The sequence below is a fragment of the Emydura macquarii genome, unplaced genomic scaffold (assembly GCF_026122565.2).
Source record: "Emydura macquarii macquarii isolate MOO-44397 ecotype Brisbane River unplaced genomic scaffold, CSIRO-AGI_Emac_v2 contig_1644, whole genome shotgun sequence".
Taxonomy (NCBI): Eukaryota; Metazoa; Chordata; order Testudines; family Chelidae; genus Emydura; species Emydura macquarii.
The window spans coordinates 16,356,904-16,377,539 of NW_027131781.1; the positions used below are offsets into that span (position 1 = coordinate 16,356,904).

The 20,636-nt window shown below is 39.6% G+C and overlaps 1 protein-coding gene across 5 annotated transcripts in view; it reads right to left on the minus strand.

Annotated features, from left to right (window-relative positions):
* ADAMTSL3 (ADAMTS like 3) overlaps nucleotides 1-20,636 on the minus strand; it is a 237,862-nt gene that overhangs the window by 181,224 nt on the left and 36,002 nt on the right. For all 5 annotated transcript variants that reach the window (XM_067555726.1, XM_067555728.1, XM_067555724.1 and 2 more), the window contains one exon: nucleotides 6,799-6,918. In XM_067555726.1, the coding sequence (XP_067411827.1) occupies nucleotides 6,799-6,918 (120 nt within the window). The remainder of the gene's footprint in view (nucleotides 1-6,798; nucleotides 6,919-20,636) is intronic.

Genomic DNA, 20,636 nt, shown 5'->3' on the forward strand with positions numbered 1-20,636 from the left:
AAATCAGAGAAGCCATCAATAGGTCAACTGTTTCATTGGCCACCTTGAAAAATTTCTGGACAAATGCACCAGGAAACCAATGATATATCTGAGATAAATTGATGATATTTTCATCCTTTGGATAGACAACTTAAACTCCTTCACAGATTTCCACCCAACTTCAATAACCACCACCCATCCATTAAACGCTCTCTGGAACTCTCCCACACCACCATCAACTTCCTGGACACCACAATCAGCTTCAGTAATGGAACCCTACAGACAATTATCCACAAGAAACCCACAGATCACCACAGCTACCTCCATAGGTCCATAACCACCTCAAACACAACAAGAAATCGGTTATCTACAGTCAGGCACTCAGATACCACAGAATATGCTCCAAGAAGAAAGTCCAATATATACACCTTAACACTCTCAAAACTGCCTTCACCAAACAAGAACACTCTGCCAGAGCTGTACATTGCATCATGGAATGGGCTACCCAAATACCCTGAGAGAGCTTGCTATGATGCAGAAATAAAACCCGCTCCAATCGCACACTCCTAATTGTCACCTACCATCCCAAACTGGAACCCATACAGGATATCAAACAACTACAACCCATACTCGATGGGGAACCCACCCTGAAAGATATCTTTCCATCCCCACTTATGGCCTTCAAACAACACCCCAACCTCTCCAAGCTCATCGTCAGAAGCAAGCTCCACACAGACCAGGACATACCAAATCAAAGTGGCACAAGACCCTGCCAAAACAACGGATGCAAAACCAACAAACATATCTCCACTGCTACAATGATCAACACACCTTTCAAGATCCATAGATCCTACACATGCCTATCACAACATGTGGTGTGCCTCATCTAAATACCCCAATAGCAACTACATGGGTGAAACCAAACAATCACTACGCTCTTGAATGAACTCACACAGGAAAATGATAAAGACAAAACACACTGTAGCATCTATGGGCGAACACTTTTCACAAAATGATCACTCTATATATGACCTATCAGTCCTCATCCTCAAAGGAAACCTGCACACCACTTTCAAAAGATGAGCCTGGAAGCTTAAATTCATAACTTTGCTAGACAGTAAAAATCATGGACTGAATAGAGACACTAGATTTGTGGCTTCTTATAAAAATCTGTAACCCAGTAACAACCTCCTCCCCAGATGCGTCTCCTTTCCCTTTCCCCTCTATAACTGAAGGGGTGTTAATGGGCCACTTCAGCTTGAACAGCCATGAAATATGTATTAACTATGTATGATAAACAATATGTTCCATTTAGTATTTAGCTGTGACACTCCTAGTAAGTATCCCAGACCTGAGGAAGAGTTCTGTATAAGCTCAAAAGCTTGGTCTCTCTCACCAACAGAAGTTGGTCCAATAAAAGATATTACTTCATCTGCCTTGTCTCGCTAATATTTTGGGATGGACACCACTACAACAACACTGCATAAGTATACCTTGTATGTTATAGAGTAAATACAAATATATGTTGCTAATGGACACATTAGTAAGAGCTGATAAATGAGGTGTTACATCAGTTCATTATATTTCCGGTTAAGGCCAAAGGTAAATAGCTAGCTTCAAACTGTCTTTGAAATCATGCAATATAAACACAGAAGTGGAGCCCATGGTTTCACTGAAGAGAATATGAGTCCAACTGGGAGGTAACCCAATTTCACCTATGCTTATTGAACAAGCTATCACCACTCATCTCAGATTCTGATCTCAGTTATAACCAGTGAAAATCCAGAATAACTCTAATGAAGTTACACTAAATTTACCCCATTGCAAATTAGACCTATCCATTATCATCTGTGTTTTACTAGTGATTACAGCTAGAGCATTGTGTTATTACATGAACCTTAGTTTCACGTGTACTTGGAAGAGAAAAAGAGTTCATACTTTCTTCTCTTGACATTCTTGAGGTCCTCCAGGTCCTGGGTTACATGGCCTTTTTGCGCCATCTTTTTAATATCCTTCCCAAAGTTTTATTTTACAAGACAGCTAGGGTATTTGTCCTTTTGGAGAACCAGGCATACATATGAGTATTTCAGTTTCCCTAGTTTGGCCTGCTCCCCATGGCAGATTTGTTTTGCTGGCAAATCTAGAGAAAGGCTAGATATTAACATAGCTGCATCAGTTGTATATTGCACTTTGCACATCTAGTTGGAAACAGACAAACTGGCTTCCATCTCACCTGGAGCATCCAAACACACACACTGAGCTCTCCAAGTGCAAATTTCCATTATACTAATTTCCTGATGGGCGGTTTTTCAAGAATTTAATATTTATCACCTTTTCTGCTCAAATTTTGTAGAGATTTGTTTAGGAACACAGTTTCCTTGTCAAAATGTGACCGTTTAGCCCCACATGTCTGATGCCAAAATCATGACTCTCTTGTTAGGAGTTTAAGATGACACCTATCATAAAACTTACATCTTCTAAGATCCACTAGAGGCAAAGAAGACAAGCAAATCTTTTCTGACTTAACAAGGGAAGATACCTTCTATATTCAAAATCTATCTTCCCCAGCCAACCAAAGTGGGTAGGTGCTTCAAACAGTTTTTGTCCAACCAAGTTCTCGTTGCGGTCTTTGTTGGTGGTCTGTCATATGGAATGGTTTTAGAACTTGGAAGCAGTAACTCAAGTGTCAGAAAACAAGAACATTTTATTTCTGAGAGAAAACTTTCCAGTACTACTAGTATTTTGGAAACAAATTATTTCCTTGTAGTAGATTAAAAGGTGAAAGAGAAGCCAAAAAAAAACCCAAAAAACCAGCAAAAGTAAACTAATTCCTTATGGCAACGTATAATTAGCATCTCAAAATTGGTTGTTAAAAAATAGCATATTCAGGATGAGAGGAAAGAAGTAAAGTTTTCTTTCTGATCTGGCATGTCTCAGGGCACGCAAGATTTTTGGCCACATATCAAAATTTATTTCATACTAAGTTAGATTTAAACAATATTGACTCAATAGAATTTTAGAATTGTGGTACATAATGTACCAATGCAAGATGCAGCTCATTTAACATTCCAGGCACTACTGGAAAATGCATCCTCCTATGTCTGAACAAGTTTCTGCTTTTGGGGAACCTTGGAATGTACCTGTCTTGATTTACTGTCTTTATTTTTCCCTGAAGATAAAATAGAATATGTGCTAAAAACTATTTTACATATTTTTATACAGACATTCTCAAAAATATCTAACTGGGGACAGGCAATAGTAGCTAGTCAGGCCTTACAAAGTTTCTTCTTCAATCATAGATTTCCTTAGAAAAATCATTTGATCAAATATATTTAACAGTGGTCTCAGAAGCCATCTAACAAAAGTACTTCATCTGCATGTAATTCCTTAGTACACTCACAGCAATCCAACATGTGAAAAGTTTAGTGTGATCTTGTACAAAAATTTAAGCACACTCTTGCCAGACCAAACCAGAACAAAACGTACTGTGTTGCATATCCATATGTAATTCTGCTGGGCTAGAACAGAGTACAATGTGTTCCTATTACTATTTGCTGTAAGCTTGTCTTTTAAGATAGCAAATACCACTGAATATTTAAGTAACAGCTCTATTTTACCAAGATTACTTACTAACAAAGGAATGAATGGTCCAGATTAAACTGGCTCACTGCTTGAAAAATATCACACACAACAGCCAAAGAAAACCTCTTTGAAACATTCCTGTGTTTGGAGAACATAAGGAAACTAATCTTGGATCATGACGACGACGATGATGCTATATAAAACAACTGATTGTCGAACTTGTCCTTATTTTCTAAGCATTAAAACTGAATACAAAATAAATACAACGCAAGATACAGAATATAACATAGGTAGTTGGGAAGCGGGAGTGGGGAGGATGGCGGTAAATGGTCTCCTGAGGTCGGCCAGCAATGCAACCAATATCAAGTATCTTACCAAGATAATCATGGTTCAGATCCTAAACTAGTGTGCATTGGTGCATCTCTATTAATTGATAGCTTTTTATACTAGCCAAGGATCTGAGTTACCTTGTGAAGAATTTCATACTCTGCCTTTAGAATTTCTTCCATTTCAGAATGAAATGCAGAGAATTAGTACATTCAAGTTTTCAGCTTACCAAAAGGCGTATGGTAAATTCTGTGTATGTGTGTGTGTGTGTAATTCATAGGAATAATCTATTTTCTCTCTCACACAGGTGTCTACACCTTTATAAGTGATAACAACAGTAGCTTTTGGCTTTTATCCACCTACCCCATTGTTATCTATGCCCTTGGATATGTATATGTTGCCTCCTATATATGTTACCTATTTGCTGTATTATTTCTACCAACTGCATGTGTTTTGTGAGCTTCAGCTCACTTCCTGCTTATGCCTGCTGAAATTAAATTTGTTAGTTTTTAAAGTGCTACAGAACTCTTGTTGTTTTAATTATTATAAATTCTTTGATTTATACCACCAACCAATTCAGCCAGAGAGTTTTCCCAATCATGAAAGAGTTCGTAATTCACTCACAGGAGATTCAGCCATAGAGATACAGCAATTATTATTTGCATTCAACAGTTTGATATTATAAAAAAAGAATCCTGTAGGACTGAACTCCCACTCTAATGGAACTAGTACTACTTACTTGTTTGTATTGACTTTTGAGTTCTTCATTTGTGTTTAGACCTATTTTAAGAGTTCCAGGAATCAAAGTTATTTTCAACATGACTAATTCTAATTTCTTGGGAGAAGCTATAAGTAGTATGGCATCAGACTAATTCTAAAACAAGCCCTTTTCCTGCAAGCAAACTCCAGAGTTACATGTCGTCTGTGGAAGAACTACTCAGATTGTTCACATGCAGGATTTGATCCATTCCGCATTGAAGTTAATAGGAATCTTTCCACTGACTGCAATAGGTCTTGCAGCAGGCATTTAAAGAGAACTATGTTTTTTTCAGAAATGAGCTGTGGTATTCATCATATGTTGTGATTGATTCAAAGTCTCTGAAATGCCCTTGATTATGTTTGGATTTATTGTCTTCTTCTCTAAATATTGCTCCATTCAATGGAAGCTTTTTCATCAAAAGTGTACAATCTTTATTGGGGTGTTTTACAAGTTTGTCATTAAATGCAGCCTGTGCTGCAGCTGTGTTTTACTATTCTGTAAGTTATTGCTTTCCCAGGTGTTTAGTCCAAGGGACATCTCATCTAAGTACCTTCAATCAAAAGCCTCCAGGGTAACAGAAGTATGAATTACTGTACATATATTTCAACAGTATTCAAACAAATAATTTACAGTAATTCAGCATGTACTCAGATTCTAATTACTCCTTTTCCTCTTCCTGAACACATACAGTTTTAGGCAAGAACAGGCTACAAAGCCCATCTAAGTCTTTGCCCTTAGAGTCAGTGGTTAAACACCACACAATATTTTTCCTCAAAAATATATACTGTAATGAGACCACCCCTCACAATAAAACTGGCAATTAATTGCTAGCAGCATACCCAGATCTCAGGGCAAGAACTGCTCTTCTTTCACTTTTACAGGCATTGTTTCCTAAGAAATCTTCCTGCTCCGCTTACATTAAGAAATGTACTGTGTGTGCCTACAAATGCAGCTCAGACAGTTTTGATGTGGAGTTCAATGGGCTTCTGGAACACACTGTGTTATGAGTAAATTTCCACAGCATGCCATATACTTTCCAGGTTTACTTTAGATCTTTTGCCAAGATTAACAGGGTTTCTTTCATGTTACTTTCTGTACATTTATATCTGTATTCCATGTTTAGCATAATTTATCTATAGGGTCTGGAGAAAGCTAATGCTTTTTTAATTAAGATAAAAAGATTGTTACTTTCCAGACACCCTGCTTCATCTAGTATGATGCTCCCTGTGTTTGTTTCTTTGCAATTCACTTTTAAAACAGGCTAAGTCATTGACCTCTAAACTAGAAATACAAAATACCAGTAACATTCAAACCATTTATAAGATACAATACTTCATATTCCAGGATTATTCAGCCCATAATGTTTATTCAGTTCTCTTGGTCACTTGGAAAATATAAACTGCATTCACTAATCTCTCTTTATAAAAAAAGAGACTTTCCCAAATAATAAATATTTCAGATCTCTTTTTAAAGTGGCATATGAAAAGAAATAGCAAGTGTTGGGCAACTAAGCATAGGACCAGGAGTCAGGAACTTCTGAGTTCTAATCTTGGCTCTAACATTGACCATGTAGCCTTAGAAAAATTCAGAGACTTGTCACATGGTGTTATGAAAATCACATTTTGTCTGTATACTGCTGTACAGCTGTAAAGCATTAACATACAAACAAGTTTCCCCTGTGAAAAAGTCATATAGAATTTAATGGACTATAATAAGATATCTGTGAGTTTTTAAAATATTTCAGTAGAGATCTTCCTTAACAGAAATGTATATCCCTGCTATAGAATTCTTTAAGATATCCTTTCTATGGATCATTAGAACTATCATTTTCTGTTATTAGTTGCATGTAGTTAAGATTACTTTCTATAGAAATCTATTAAATATCCTCAGATCATTATTGGGTTCCTTTCTACTAAGCTCTATAAGACTTTTCCATAAGTGTTTTTTTTATAATTCCCACAATTAACTGCCCTAATTTTGCTTCTTGTTTAATGTGTTATTTGATTCACTGTATACCAACCTGATGCACCTTCCAAAGGCAATACAAAATAAATGACTGATTTGTTTCAAAGGAACATTCAAACAATTCTTAGTGTCTCACTATGGGGTGAATGTGACAAATCTCTATTGTTCACATACAGCATACTGACCTGATCATCATAGCGGTAAGTGAGGAATTGTTCCCCTGTTGTATCTTCAAGAAAACTCCCCTGTGGAGAAAGTGCAAACTCAGGCAAGAAGTATGCACCTTGCGCCTGCTCTGCTCTTGTCTGTAAGAGATTAAAAGAAGTCACTTTACAGCTTCTGGAGACAAAAGCCAAAACTTTCAACACTATGTGCACACAATTGTAAGCACAATTATGGTGAGTGCATGCACGCATATGAGCAAATTAAGTGATGTATTTTGTGCATAGGATTTTGAACATTTGGACCAGAGTATATGTAATGAGAACATTACAAACCAGCTGATAATTGCCACCAGCATGACTGCAGACTGTTGACTTGAAATGGAAGTATACATTTCAGGGTAAGTAACCTTAATGATCTATCAGAAAGACACCCAAGATATAGTAATGGTCTACAAGATTTCAAAAATGTTCCACACAGTTTGAACACTAATTCTCTGGAATGAATGGGAGAGAGACATGACTCTTTGCAAAGAGGCTGAAGCCTGCAACCTGTCTCATAGCAATGCAATGGCCACGTCCTTGGCAAAATGGTTTGGAGAAGCTTACATTGCTACTGCTTACCATGAACTCGTTCTGCAGTGAAGGGGAGATGACAGTTGCCTGGGTCATACAGCCCATCATATATCAAGTGTGCTATGTTAATTTAATTGTTTAAAATTAAGGAATCATGTAACTAGAAATTGTTTGTGAAAAGCATGTTTAGACTAGGTACAATGATCGTAGTTTAAAAGTGTGTTAGCAAACTGGATTTTAAACAGGGCTTCACACCTTCTGTAGATAAGTCAAGACATGATTATGTATGTGTTAGCTTGTCATGGTTCCCCCTGAAGTCCACCATACAAATGGCATAGTTTTCAGTAACACTTCAGTCAAGCCAGTCGCTTTTAAGAAGGATTTTGTTTTTAAGCCACAAAATGGGAAATATCTACATACAATAACAATAGCTCCCCCCATGTAACAATCATGTAGGTCTTCTCATGCTGGCTCCAATATACCCACAGCTGTCATAACCTTTGACATGTTTAGTTTGACTCTGATCCTAAATCTTTTTAAAGTTTACTGGGAGATTTTCCATTGATTTCAATGGGCTATGGATCAGGACCTGTATGAGACCATAGGAATAAATGAGAAGAGTGTAATCTAGTGATGTAAGCCAAGTACTGGTGGCTCAGAACAGGGTTCTTGGCTAAATTACTTAACATTTCTACCTCAACTTCCCCAGGTTTAAAATGTGGATAACAACATTCACTGACCTGCTTTACAACAGAGTTGTGAAGGTTAGTTTATATTTGTAAAATGCTTTGAAAGTGAACAATGCTAAGTGTTGTTATAAATCACTAACATTTTGGAAAAAGTTGCTGAGCTCAGGGATAAAAAAAGAATCCAAATTATTCCGCCACACTTCCCAGAAAAAGGTCTATAACATACTGTTGCTTAATTTCCCATAAACAAATTTGCCAGCAGGATACGCAGTGATTAACTAACTTGTGTTTCCCATCTTTATAAGGTAAATATTTAAACTACAAAGCATTCAGACATATATCAAGTTTTGAATATAGAAGATGCCAACATTTGAAGCTGAAATAACAATTTAATAAAAGTGTTGCAAGAAAAATTGAAAAATAAGTGTGTGAAATATATGAGTGTCAAAAGCTAATGAGCAGTTAGCCACTGGGTGAAATTCAAGACTACTTGCTAGATTAAGGCAAGCAAACTTTGGCCACAATCATGGAAAATTTCAACCCAATAGGTGAGTGTTTTAGTATGTTATATGTGGGAGTTATAATAGAAACTAGTTCGCTTAACCATTGTGGGTGCTACTAAGTACCAAACAGAACTGAAAGACACCGAAATATATAGCAAAGTTTGGGGTGAAAAATAATCTACTAGAATCTAATACAAGTCAATTGTCATGGCAAGCCAATTCTGAGATCTAATAGACTGAGTTCAGTTAAACACACACACACAAATTCATGAATAGTTTTCAAAATAATTTTTTTTAAAATCTTAAAACAAGTCTACCAGCTAGTCAAAATATAGAAAAAAAAGTTCACCAAAAATCATTTACATGTAGGCATTTTTTCAACCAGTTCTACTAACAACATTTGAACAGCTTTAATATGCATTCATTCCTACACTGTATTTATTTGAATACAAAATGTCCTAGTTTGTTCCATGGTCCATTTTTTCCATATGGGATCGTTCAGGATTCTTTATCAAGCTTTTATGATGAATGCTTTGCTTAGATTGTGATTTAAGTTTCAGAACTTTGAGAGTTTTCACCACATTTTTTTAGTTGATGGCATCAATTGTGAATGGCTTGGTTAGTCTGCAGTAAACTCATTACTTAAACTAGAGCTGAAGATTTGAAGTGCCTCTATTTTCAGAAAACAATTATGCATCATGCTGATGTTTTAAGTACACTTAACACACAGTTTAATGCTATTCGCTTCAAGTTAAAGATGTTAGGTGGATTATAAATGTATTTAAGATTTAAAACAGGCATTTCAAACCAGATTTCATGCTGTTCTTACACATTATTGTGATGAAGTGGAAAAGTATTAGGAGATAATATAGATAGGCAACCTTAATAAAAATAGTAATTGCATAAAATATTTTTAAAATAAACATCAGATTGCCATTAAAGCAGAGAAATATGGGACAGACATTACCATACACGTGGCAAGCAGATTTAAAGACAGGGAAGAAATAAGTAAACATGAGTTTGAAAAATTTCCCAGATACCTGCTAGCCAGAGACCAAATAAGAAATGGAGTTCTTCCTTGCCTTTCTACTCCATTCCATTCCTTCAGTAAAGTCCAGGGGACATGGGGAAACAACCAGTTCACACCTCTCTGACTGCTGGCAATGGGGGGGGTGGTAGGATTTCAACTAAGGCGCTCATGTTTCTGAACCTAGCTTGATATCAGCCTGTAGTTGGTAGGTACTTGTTCAAATTGAACTTCCCCAGCCCCTTGACTGCTCTCTCTATTTTTATTCCCCTTCTCCCCTCATCCCTGAATCACTTGACTGGTGAAAGATTAAACTATTCTCACTCCTCCAGAATTCTGGCTATAGGAGAGGAGAAAATCAACAGTCAATACCCAGCTCCCCATTCTTCTTGTTCTCCCAATGACTGCCCATTTCTGCTGTAGAGCAAAAGAGACATGATTTTTTTCAATTTCATTGATACCCACAGGGTTCTGAGCAGCAGCAGTAAAACCATCTATCTGTTTTAGGGTTTTCTATTGCTACTACAGCAATGAATGTGAAGGGCTTTCCAGATAAATGAGATCTACATAGCCCATAGTAGACTACATGGAATCTTCCAGAGTCTGGTAATTTCATTCTGCTGCTGCCTGGAAAAGCTACGTGCTGCAGCCGAAGCCATAGAGCTGTCTGCCTGCAAACTTAGGGCACACCCACACTACAAAGTTAAGTCGACTTAATTTAATTCAACATCCAGCCGCCGCAGTAAAGAAGTTAGGTCAGGCATGTCCACCCCACACCTATGGTGTCAGTGCACCCTCACTAGCAGCGCTTGCATCAATGCAGAGCTATCCCACAGTGCAACAAGCTGCAGAGGGTTTTGGGAAGGGCTTGCAATGCCTCATGGGACCAAAACATTGTCACAGGAGGGAATGGGAACATGGTTTCGGTTTCCCATGATACAGTTTCCTCCCTCCCTCCTCTGATATCAATGGCAAACAGCTCGTGCTTTTTCACACCTTTTTTTCCAAAATCTGGCCTCAGCTGTGCGTACACCAGAGCCCGATAAGCATTGACCCCACTCAGCTGCGCACTCTTGTTGTGAGCATTACAAACATCTTGCGCCTTATCCTGCAGTATTTCCAGAGCCGAGACAGGAACCGCTACGCAGAACATTGGGCTGTCAGTCAAGCAGCCGTGCTGCAAGCCATAGAACAAAACAATTCCTGGTTCCTCCTGGCAGTCATGCTGCAGCTAGACACGGTGGAGTGCATTTCTGGTCCCAGGAAACAAGTGCTAATTTGTGGGATGACATTGTTATGAGCTATGGGATGACGAGCAGTAGTTGCAGAACTTTCGAATGTGGAAGGCCACTTTCCAGGAACTTTGTGCAGAGCTTTCCCCAACGTTGAACCACAGCAACACTAAAATGACGGCTGCTCTGACAGTGGAGAAAGTAATTGGTGATCACTCTGGTGAAGCTTGTGACCCCAGACTGCTACCAGTCAGCGAGGAATCAATTTGGAGTTGGTAAATCCACCATGGGAGCTGTAGTGATACAAGTGTGCAGGGCAATTAACTGACTTCTGCTAAGGATAGGGACTCTGGGCAATGTGCAGAGCATAGTGGATGATTTGGCACGTTGGGGTTCCCTAACTGCAGAGGGATGATAGATGGCATGTATATGCCTATCTTGTCACCAAACCATCTTGCCAGAGAGTACATAAATCAAGAGGCATACTTTTCAATAGTGTTGCAACATAAGAATGGCCATACTGGGTCAGACCAATGCTCCATTAACCCAATACCGTCTTCTGACAGTGGACAACAGGTGATTCAGAAGGAATGAACAGAACAGCTAATCATCAAGAGATCCATCCCATGAAGTCCATTCCCAGCTTCTAGCAAACAGAGGCTAGGCACACAGAAGCTAGGTGTTGCATCCCTGCCCAATAGCCATTGATGGACCTATCCACCATGAATGTATCTAGTTCTTTTTTGAACCCTGTTATAGTCTTGGCCTTCACAACATCCTCTGGCAAGGAGTTCCACAGGTTGACTGTGTGTTGTATGAAGAAATATTTCCTTTAGTTAGTTTTAAACCTGTTGCCTAAAAATTTCATTTAGTGACCCGTAGTTCTTGTGTTATTAGTAAATAACACTTCCTTATTTACTTTCTCCACACCAGTCATGATTTTATAGACCTCTACCATATCCCCCCTTCGTTGTCTCTTTTCCAAGTTGAAAAGTCCCAGTCTTACTAATCTCTTCTCACGTGGCATGTGTTCCATACCCCTAAACATTTTTGTTGCCCCTTTCTGTACCTTTTCCAATATATCTTTTTTGAGATAGGGCAGCCAGATCTGCACACAGCATTCAAGATGTGGGTGTACCATGGATTTATAAAGAGGCAATATGATATTTTTTGTCTTATCTATCCCTTTCCTAATGATTCCCAACATTCTGTTAGCTTCTTTGACTGCCACTGCACATTAAGTGGATGTTTCAGAGAACTATCCATGACTCTAACAGCTCTTCCTTGAGTAGTAATGACTAGTTTAGACCCCATTTTACATGTATAGTTGGGATTATGCTTTTCAATATGCATTACTTTGCATTGATCAACATTGAGTTTCATCATCCATTTTGTTATCCAGTCACCCAGTTGTGAGATCCCTTTAATTCTTAGCAGTCTGCTTAGGACTTAACTATCTTGAGTAGTTTTGTATCATCTGCAAATTTTGCCACCTCACCGTTTATCCCTTTTTCCAGATCATTTATGAATATGTTGAACAGTACCAGCCCCAGTACATACCACTGGGGGACACCATTATTTACCTCTCTCCATGCTGAAAACTGACCATTTATTCCTTCCTTTTGTTTTCTATCTTTTAACCAGTTACTGATCCAGGAGAGGACCTTCCCTCTTATCCCATGACAGTTTACTTTGCTTAAGAGCCTTTCAAAGGCTTTCTGAAAGTCGAAGTGCACTACATCCACTGGATCATCCTTGTTGATCCCCCTCAAATAATTCTAGTAGAGTGGTGAGGTATGGATTTCCCTTTACAAAAACCCTGTTGACTCTTCCCCAACAAATCGTGGTCATCTATGTGTTTGATAATTCTGTTCTTTATTATAGTTTCATTCAATTTGCCTGGAACTGAAGTTAGGCTTATTGGCCTATAATTACCAGGATCACCTCTGGTGCCTTTTTAAAAAATTGGCGTCACATTAGCTATCCTCCAGTCATCTGGTACAGATGTGGATTTAAATGATAGATTACATATCACAGTTAGTAGTTCTGCAGTTTCATATTTGAGTTCCTTCACAACTCTTCAGTGAATACCATCTTGTCCTGGTGACTTACATTTAAACAGTAGTATCAATTTGTTTAAAACCTCCTCTAATGCCAGCACTTGTGGATCACGGGGGGGGGAGGGGGGGGGGCGTTTCACTGACATCAATGTAGGATGGTCAAGAAAGGTACATGACGCAGACATATTTAGGAACACAGGTCTGTTCAGAAAGCTGCATTCAGGGACTTTCTTTCCGGATTGCAAAATAACCATTGATGATGTTGAAATGCCAATAGTGATCCTAGGAAACCCAGCATACCCCTTGCTTCCATGGTTCATGAAGCTGTACACCAGCCACCTGGACTGCAGTAAGGAGTGGTTCAACAATAGGCTGAGCAAGTGCAGAATGGTCATGGAACGTGTCTCTGGAGGTTCAAAGGGTTGCTGGCGCAGTTTGCAAACTAAGTTAGACCTCAGTGGAAGTAATATCCCCATTGTTATTGCTGCCTGCTGTGTGCTCCATAATATTTGAGAGGCAAAGGGAGAGAAATTTCCACAGGGGTGGGGCATGGAGGCAGACAGACTGGCATCTAATTTTGAGCTGCCAGATATCAGGACAATAAGAGTACAGCAAGGCGCTCTGCATCTCCAGGTGGCTTTGAAAACCAGTTTCAGTAATGTGCGCCACTTATCTGTGTTGTGCCTCCGCATACCAGCCACTCCATGGCATCAGTGTCACTGCACCACCCCTCCCACTCCAACTGCATACTTGGAGCAAATAAAGTGTACTTGACTCTCAAAACCTTGACTTTTATTACAAAAAGACAGTGGATGAACACAAAAATAATTTAACCCTTGGCAAATGATGTAATAAAATTGGGAGGGGAGAAACATATGCAGCTTGTCTTTCCAAGCACACAAGTATTGCTATTCAAAAGTCTTTGAATGACTGCCTTTTGTTCTTAGTACTCCACTCAACACCAGGGAAGAAGGGATAGTGCATCTTCACTCTCCCCCCACTCCTCCGATTCCTGGACCATATGGGGGAGGGGGCTTGGGAACACAGCAATGCTTGCAGGCAGTTCTGCAGGAGCTACAGGGGGAATCTAGACTCAAGCTGCTTTTCTTAAAGCTCGACCAGACACCTCAACAGGTCTGATTGGTCCTTCATAATCCACATCATCTCATCCTGCATGGCACACTCATGCTTCTGAACTGCTCCTCTGCTCCCCATGTCCATGTCCAGTTTTTTGGACATGAAATCCTCCAAGCTCTTAGCTCCATGTCAGCTTCCCTGGAGGTGTTCATTATCTTGAACATGTCATCACGAGTTCTCTTTTTCTGCTTTCTATCTGCAAAAGCCTCTCTGCAGGTGTGGAGAATGTGCTGAAGGCCATGCTTTCCACTGCAAGGGATGCAAAGCACAAGGCAATCATTGTCAGTGCATACCCTGGGGTCTAGTGCAAAGTTGCTTTTTTTAAAAAAATCACTCCCACATTTACACTGAAGAACATGCCAGAACAAAATCAATCAGAATCCCTAGCTCTTCAACTAATCGGTTTGCCGTTCCAGTCATAGAGAGTAGGGCCTAGTGGCATGGGTGATGGGACTTGTGGGATATCCATGTCGGGAGCACAAGTGGGCTGGTAGGCAATGCCCCCTCCCCTTCACAACACTAACATTGCTTTGAGACCTGGGACCAGCATTAAGCCTCCCAAACTGTGGTCTTTGTCCAAGGTGCCTCAACTGTTGTTTGCAGAAGCAAGAGAACCCACGAACCCACCCCTTTATCTTAATGATACTGGTAGTAGTCGCCCAGGGATTGCAGATTCTGAGGTTAATGATGATCCCTGCCCAACCAAACCACCAGCATGTTAGCGAAACCATGGTTGAGGGACCCGGAAATCATCATGGGTGGGGAAAATCACATGCTCTATTGTTTGTAGTACAAGCACTTGTAATGAAAACTTCTACTGTCTCCCCAGGCAACCCTATGTAATATTCTTCTGAGGAGAACAGAGGCAGCGAGGGAGCAGGTGCTGCAAGTGTCTGGGTACAGACCTGGTCCTTATGCCGCTCTGCTGTGTACTGCAATGATGTCAGCAGAGTTAACACTGGAGTGGCATGGGTGGGTCTTCTCAGGGTGGAAGCAATAAGGCAGCCCTCCCCAGAAACTTTCTGCAAAAGATTGCAGAGTACCTGCATGAAAGTTTCCAGGAGATCTCCATGGAAAACTCCTGGGCCATAGCTGTACACATAAACAATCTTTTCTAGGGGGGCACCCCCTCTGCATAGCTGGACTGGACACTGGGAAGCAGATGAATGCTCTTATATTTTATGTTTAATATAAAGAAAAAATGCAGCGCAGTGGGTAAAACCCACCGTTTCACTGGAATTGCATACTCACCAGAGGTGCCTTCCCTTGCATCACACTCTGCCACCATCCTGTCCTGAAACCGAGGTCCCCATTGTCCTCCCTTGTCTTTTGGTACCCCTGTTGAAGTTTTGATTTTCATGTGGCACTGCTATGTGTTCCTGGTATACCCCTTCTCCACCATGCTCCACACGATCTTGTCATAGATATCTGTGTTTCTTCGGCTGTACTGGAGTTGAGCCTACAGATTCTTCTCCTCACAGACCAATAAGATCCATCTTCTCATGTCTACTCCAGGCTGGAGCGCATTTGGGGTGGTGTTCAGTTGCCATGATCAGCTAGGCTGGTGAGCTCTCCACACTGATCAAACAGGAATGGGAATTCAAGAGTTCCTGGAGCTTGAACAGAGGAGGGGCTGTTTTCTGCGTATCTGGCTGCGGTGTAGCGGAGTTGAAAACTATCTCCAGAGCAGTCACAGCACAGCACAGCACTGTGGAACATCTCCTGGAGGCCAATTCAGTCGACTCACGCCACGCTGCATCTACATTGCCTATCGACACATCAGCATCGAATTAAGTGCTATGCCCCTCGCAGAGGTGGAATAATTAAGTTGACATTACAGGCGAGTTAAGTCAGCGAAAGGGACCTGATAGTGTAGATGCAAACATTATTAGGTCAATGTAAGGCAGCTTCCGTCAACCTAAGTTTGTAGTGTAGACCAGGGGTCAGTCAAACACCAAAGTGGCTCTATTCAAAAGTTTTTCTTTGCAACCATAAAGACTAGAAACCTGACATTTTTAAAAATGAAGGCTTAAATTATGCAAAAACAGATATCAGAAGACGTTTCCTCCTTAACTTGCCAGGGAAAGTTTCCTACTAACCACTGGACAGTAGATTTTAAAACTCTTGAATTAAACAATTTTAAAAAGAGTTCCATAAGACTACTCCTCAAGTTCACAAAGGAATCTTTCAAGTAATGGTCTTTCCTCATTGTGCAAGTATGTTAGGGATGTGAAAATTCTCTAAACCAGAATCAGTTTGTACACAAATCTGCCTATTTTGTAGGATTCATATTCATAAAAATCTGATTCTAAAATTCATTCTGGAAATTGAATATGTAAAATGGCTTCCTTCAACTGTGTTCACCACGCCTACCCACAGTCCCCATTCATTCCTCACTGCTGTGAGTCATTCCCTCCCCCCAAACTTTTGACACTAGTTTAATTAACTTTTCCTGCTATTCACACTTCATATTTAGTATCAGTAGTCAACTGATACATATTAGTCATATCTGATGAATCCAGAATGGTGGATTTTCCCTAACCCTAGATGTTACAGAACTCTTATATAAATATGTGTCTTCAGAAGTGTATTACACACTATATGTTGAGGATTTAATCCAAGGATTTCAATCCATAACTATTAGTATGATTTCAAATTCCTAATTAAATTGAAAGATACAGTTTAGTTTAAAGCTGTTGTAGTCAGTTTGATATGAAAGTTATTATAAAGTTCAAATAGACATTATGTAACACGCCTCCATTCTATTTTACTATAACCACTGGACATCTAAAGTAATTGTTTCATATTTATATATGAAACTAAAAGAAGTCTGATTTTAATTTGAGGATTAGAATCAAAACAGCAGCTCTAGGATTTAACATCTGTTAATTCTTACGGATAAAAGGTCAAGAAGATGAGAAAGTGGAGGTGGAATATCTCAGAGAAATAACTTGAGCACAACTCACTGAAAGCTTTCACTCTTCTGACATGGATAGGGTGGTGAGTTCCAGACATTCAGCACAGGTTTCTGAGAGCCAGATACTCGTTACCTAGAATAAATCAGCTATTCCCTCTCTACGCCTATGTAGTGTGTTACCTAACAAGGAGGAAGCAGAAAAGCATAAGCAGAAAAAGGTGTACTCACAAGATAAACTGTACCACATAATGATGAAAAGATAATGAGAAAAATCAAAGATTTGAAATGTCAAAGATTATAAAATACTAAACATTTTCCTGGAGCTTCTTAAATGCTTAAAAACTAGGCTGATTTGGAGACAAAAGGCCAGATTCATCCCAACTTGCACAGGAATGTATAATTTACACCTTCCTGCCTCAGCAAAAATTTTGTTCTACCTTTGTAATTCAAGTTTGCTGTTTGACATTTAGTTATCTGCTCTGGTTCAACAAATAGCCTGGCCATGTTTGAGGTTAGAGATTTTAAGGCAGGGTATTGCAAATTACTTTTTAGTCCAGAAGGGGATTGGTAGCTCCAAAAGTTTGGGAAACTGTGATATAGTATAAACTATTACATAAGGTTACATTCCTTTTCCAAGGAAAGCTTAGTTCAAAAGTAGCATTAGGTTTTCAAAGAGGTCCTGTATTTTACCTAGTTTATATTTGGGTTGATTGCGGCACAAGGAAGCCAACTGACTTGCCAAAAGTCAAGGAATCACTCAGTGGTTCAGGCAGCATTAGATCCAAAATACTCCTGGCTGCCAATACCTTGTTCTAGCCAGAAAACCATATTGCCACATTATATTCAAAGCATTACCATACCAAATATTGTATACGTTGATTATGTAACATTCAGTCAGGCATACACTCTAGGGGAAGAGCGTACGTAACAAAAAAAGACAACAAAATAGACTGAGATTCACCAATGTTCACCCTTCTCTTACTTTCATGAAACATTGTTAATGCGTAACACCACCCACCTGAAGCCCAACAGGTAACCTGTGTTCAGTGTACCAAATGAAGGCTAAAAAGCCCTAAGGTCTATGCCATAAAGGAAAATTCCTTCCCAGCCTTCTCTTGGCAATAAATTTAATCCTCTACATGTGAGGGTAGAAAACATTCAGCCTCTTCAGTCTACAACTAAAGTAGCAACAAGGCCCCCAAGACATTTATATATGTAAGTATTTAGCCAAGTACTTTGCTGCATTAGGGCCTCATACCCTAGAATATGTACAGTAGGAAAAAAATCCTTCATTATCAAGGAAAAGGACTGGATGAACTAAAATGTCTCTTCCATATCTAAATTCTATAATGAAACAGCCTAAGAGAAGGCAGCGAGTTCCCTGTGGCTTGAGGACTCTTGAAACAGCGGTGTCTGGAAAGGGTAACTTGAAAGAAAATTAAAGATGAAGTGAAGGAAATGGTTAGTCTCCAAAAATGAGTCCAAATTTTTTTTTTTTTTAAATAAAGAAAGAACAAATGAACAGGTGGGAAACAGAAAAGAATTGGAATCACATTCTTATTGACTTGCAAATACATGTTTGTCAGATTACTATGCACTGCAAGTCCAATCATATGCCAAAAAAGTGTGCGCCTTCTGATTTGATTCTTAGTTAAATATCTTCCAGTCTGTTAAATTGGTGTAGCAGATAAATTGTGCCCTAAGGAAGAAATGTACCAGCTAAAGAGCAGTTAATTTTAATGCACTTTCAAGGAATCTAGCACAAAAAAGTTGGGTGGGCTATGTCACTAAAGTTTAATCACAAATCACCGAGTTGTGAGGTAGCAGATAAATAAAGTAAGTCATACTAAACAGATCCACAGCATTTCCATGGTTAATAATTATGATGAGCAGATATAAAGTAACCATGACTATGACCAGCTATTTGTCACGGCCAATATTTTCAAAAATGGGTTTGTGATGGGGTGGTGTCCTTTAAAGGACAAATGGTCAGCCCACCCCATCATGTGGCATGGCCCTTTAAGAGGTTGAAAGGTCTGATTATATATATATATGTAAGAACCCAGGAGACACTGGAAGAGAGGAAGCAGTCCTAGGAATGAAAAGCATTTGAGAGGAAATTCTACTACTTTTTTTTTTTTTGGGACGACCTGGGGCTAGGAATCTTCCAGAGAGGGCAGGGCAAGGCTCCACTCTCACCCAAACAACCTGGAGATGAGCTGGGAGAAGGGGACCAGCGAAAAAGCTGCCTCTTCTCTCAAACACCAGGAAACATCAGTAGAGAAAGGCCAGCCTGGTGAGCACCTGAAGCCTAATTAAGGAAATGGGCCAACTGAGGGGAAAGTGGGCTAACCCACAACTCAGCTCCAGGGAGAAGAGTTAAATGTTCCTGCTTAAGAAGGAACAGAGGATTGGATTAATAGACCCTAGCTCCAGAGAAGACCTGGGGGGGGGATCCTATTTAAGGAGAGAGCAAGAGATTAAATCAATACAGGCCAGCTCCAAAAAGGTGAGCTGGGGACTCCTGCTTAAGGAGAGACTGAAAAGGAGTAACCCAGAGGTGGAACCAGGAGGGGTTCGAGAAATAGAGATTATTTACAAGAGCAAAAACGAGGAGTCTCGTGACAGAAGGAGACAGAGTTGGACTGAGCTGGAGAGGACAAATGTCCCTGGATGTATGTGGGTGAGCTCCTACTGACATTTATTGCTCTTGATAATAAATAAGATCCCTGGAAAAGGGGTGCTCTTGGATTGAAAAAGTCTGTCTGGACTGGTTTATAACCTGGGTTAAGGGAAGTGAGGTAGGGCTCACCTGTGCCTGACTGGCCTCTCCACACTACTACAGACTCCTAAATAAGGGACCTGGTTTTTCCATGAGAGCTGCCTGGTGTAATTTACTTATGAAAACAAGGCCGCTTATTGAAAACATTGAATAATATTCAATTAATTGTTAAACCCTTAGAGTTTACTTTATAAATATCCATTACATATTAACATTTGAAGGTCCATATCTGTAAAATCTTCATGGAGTCTTTTCAGCAGCTGACTGCAGTGAAAAAGACCAAGCATTTTTATTTAAAAAGTAAATTGAATTAAAAAAAAACAAAAAAACACACACACACACAAAACAAAAAACTTCTAAAATGTTTCATTTTTGGTCATAAAAACCACAGCCATGACAGACATACAGTAACATGATCAACAGTACTCCAGTGTGTAACTCTCCAATCCCTCTTCCTAGCGCTCACTCAGGGTTTGCTGGAAGCAGTCTTCAAACCTGTCTGGTTCAAGTTGAAGCCCTAACGTTTTTCCCCTCATCAGCCAACTCCTATTCTACATTCCCTTAGTTCAAATGTAAACAGAATGTGGCCTGGGGAAATGTCCCAGTAGCTCTACGGGGGTCATGTGTAGGTATCTGAAAAACTACTGCGAGGTATTTCACAGAGCCCAGTCAGTTTTGAAAGGGGAGCAAGGCACTATTAGTGAACAACTCTTATAGTCATCGATGTCAAAGCCACGTATTAGCTGAACACTGATTATTTCTGAAGACCATTTGTACATACCATCCTACAGCCAGATCCATGTTTGTGAGAGCAACATTTGATACAAGTTCTGCTGCTCAGATATGGCCTGATCCAAAGTCCATTCAAGCCGATGGGAGCCTTTCCATTGCCTTGAATGAGCCCTAGATCAGATCTAGAGCACACAGAAAATAGTATTT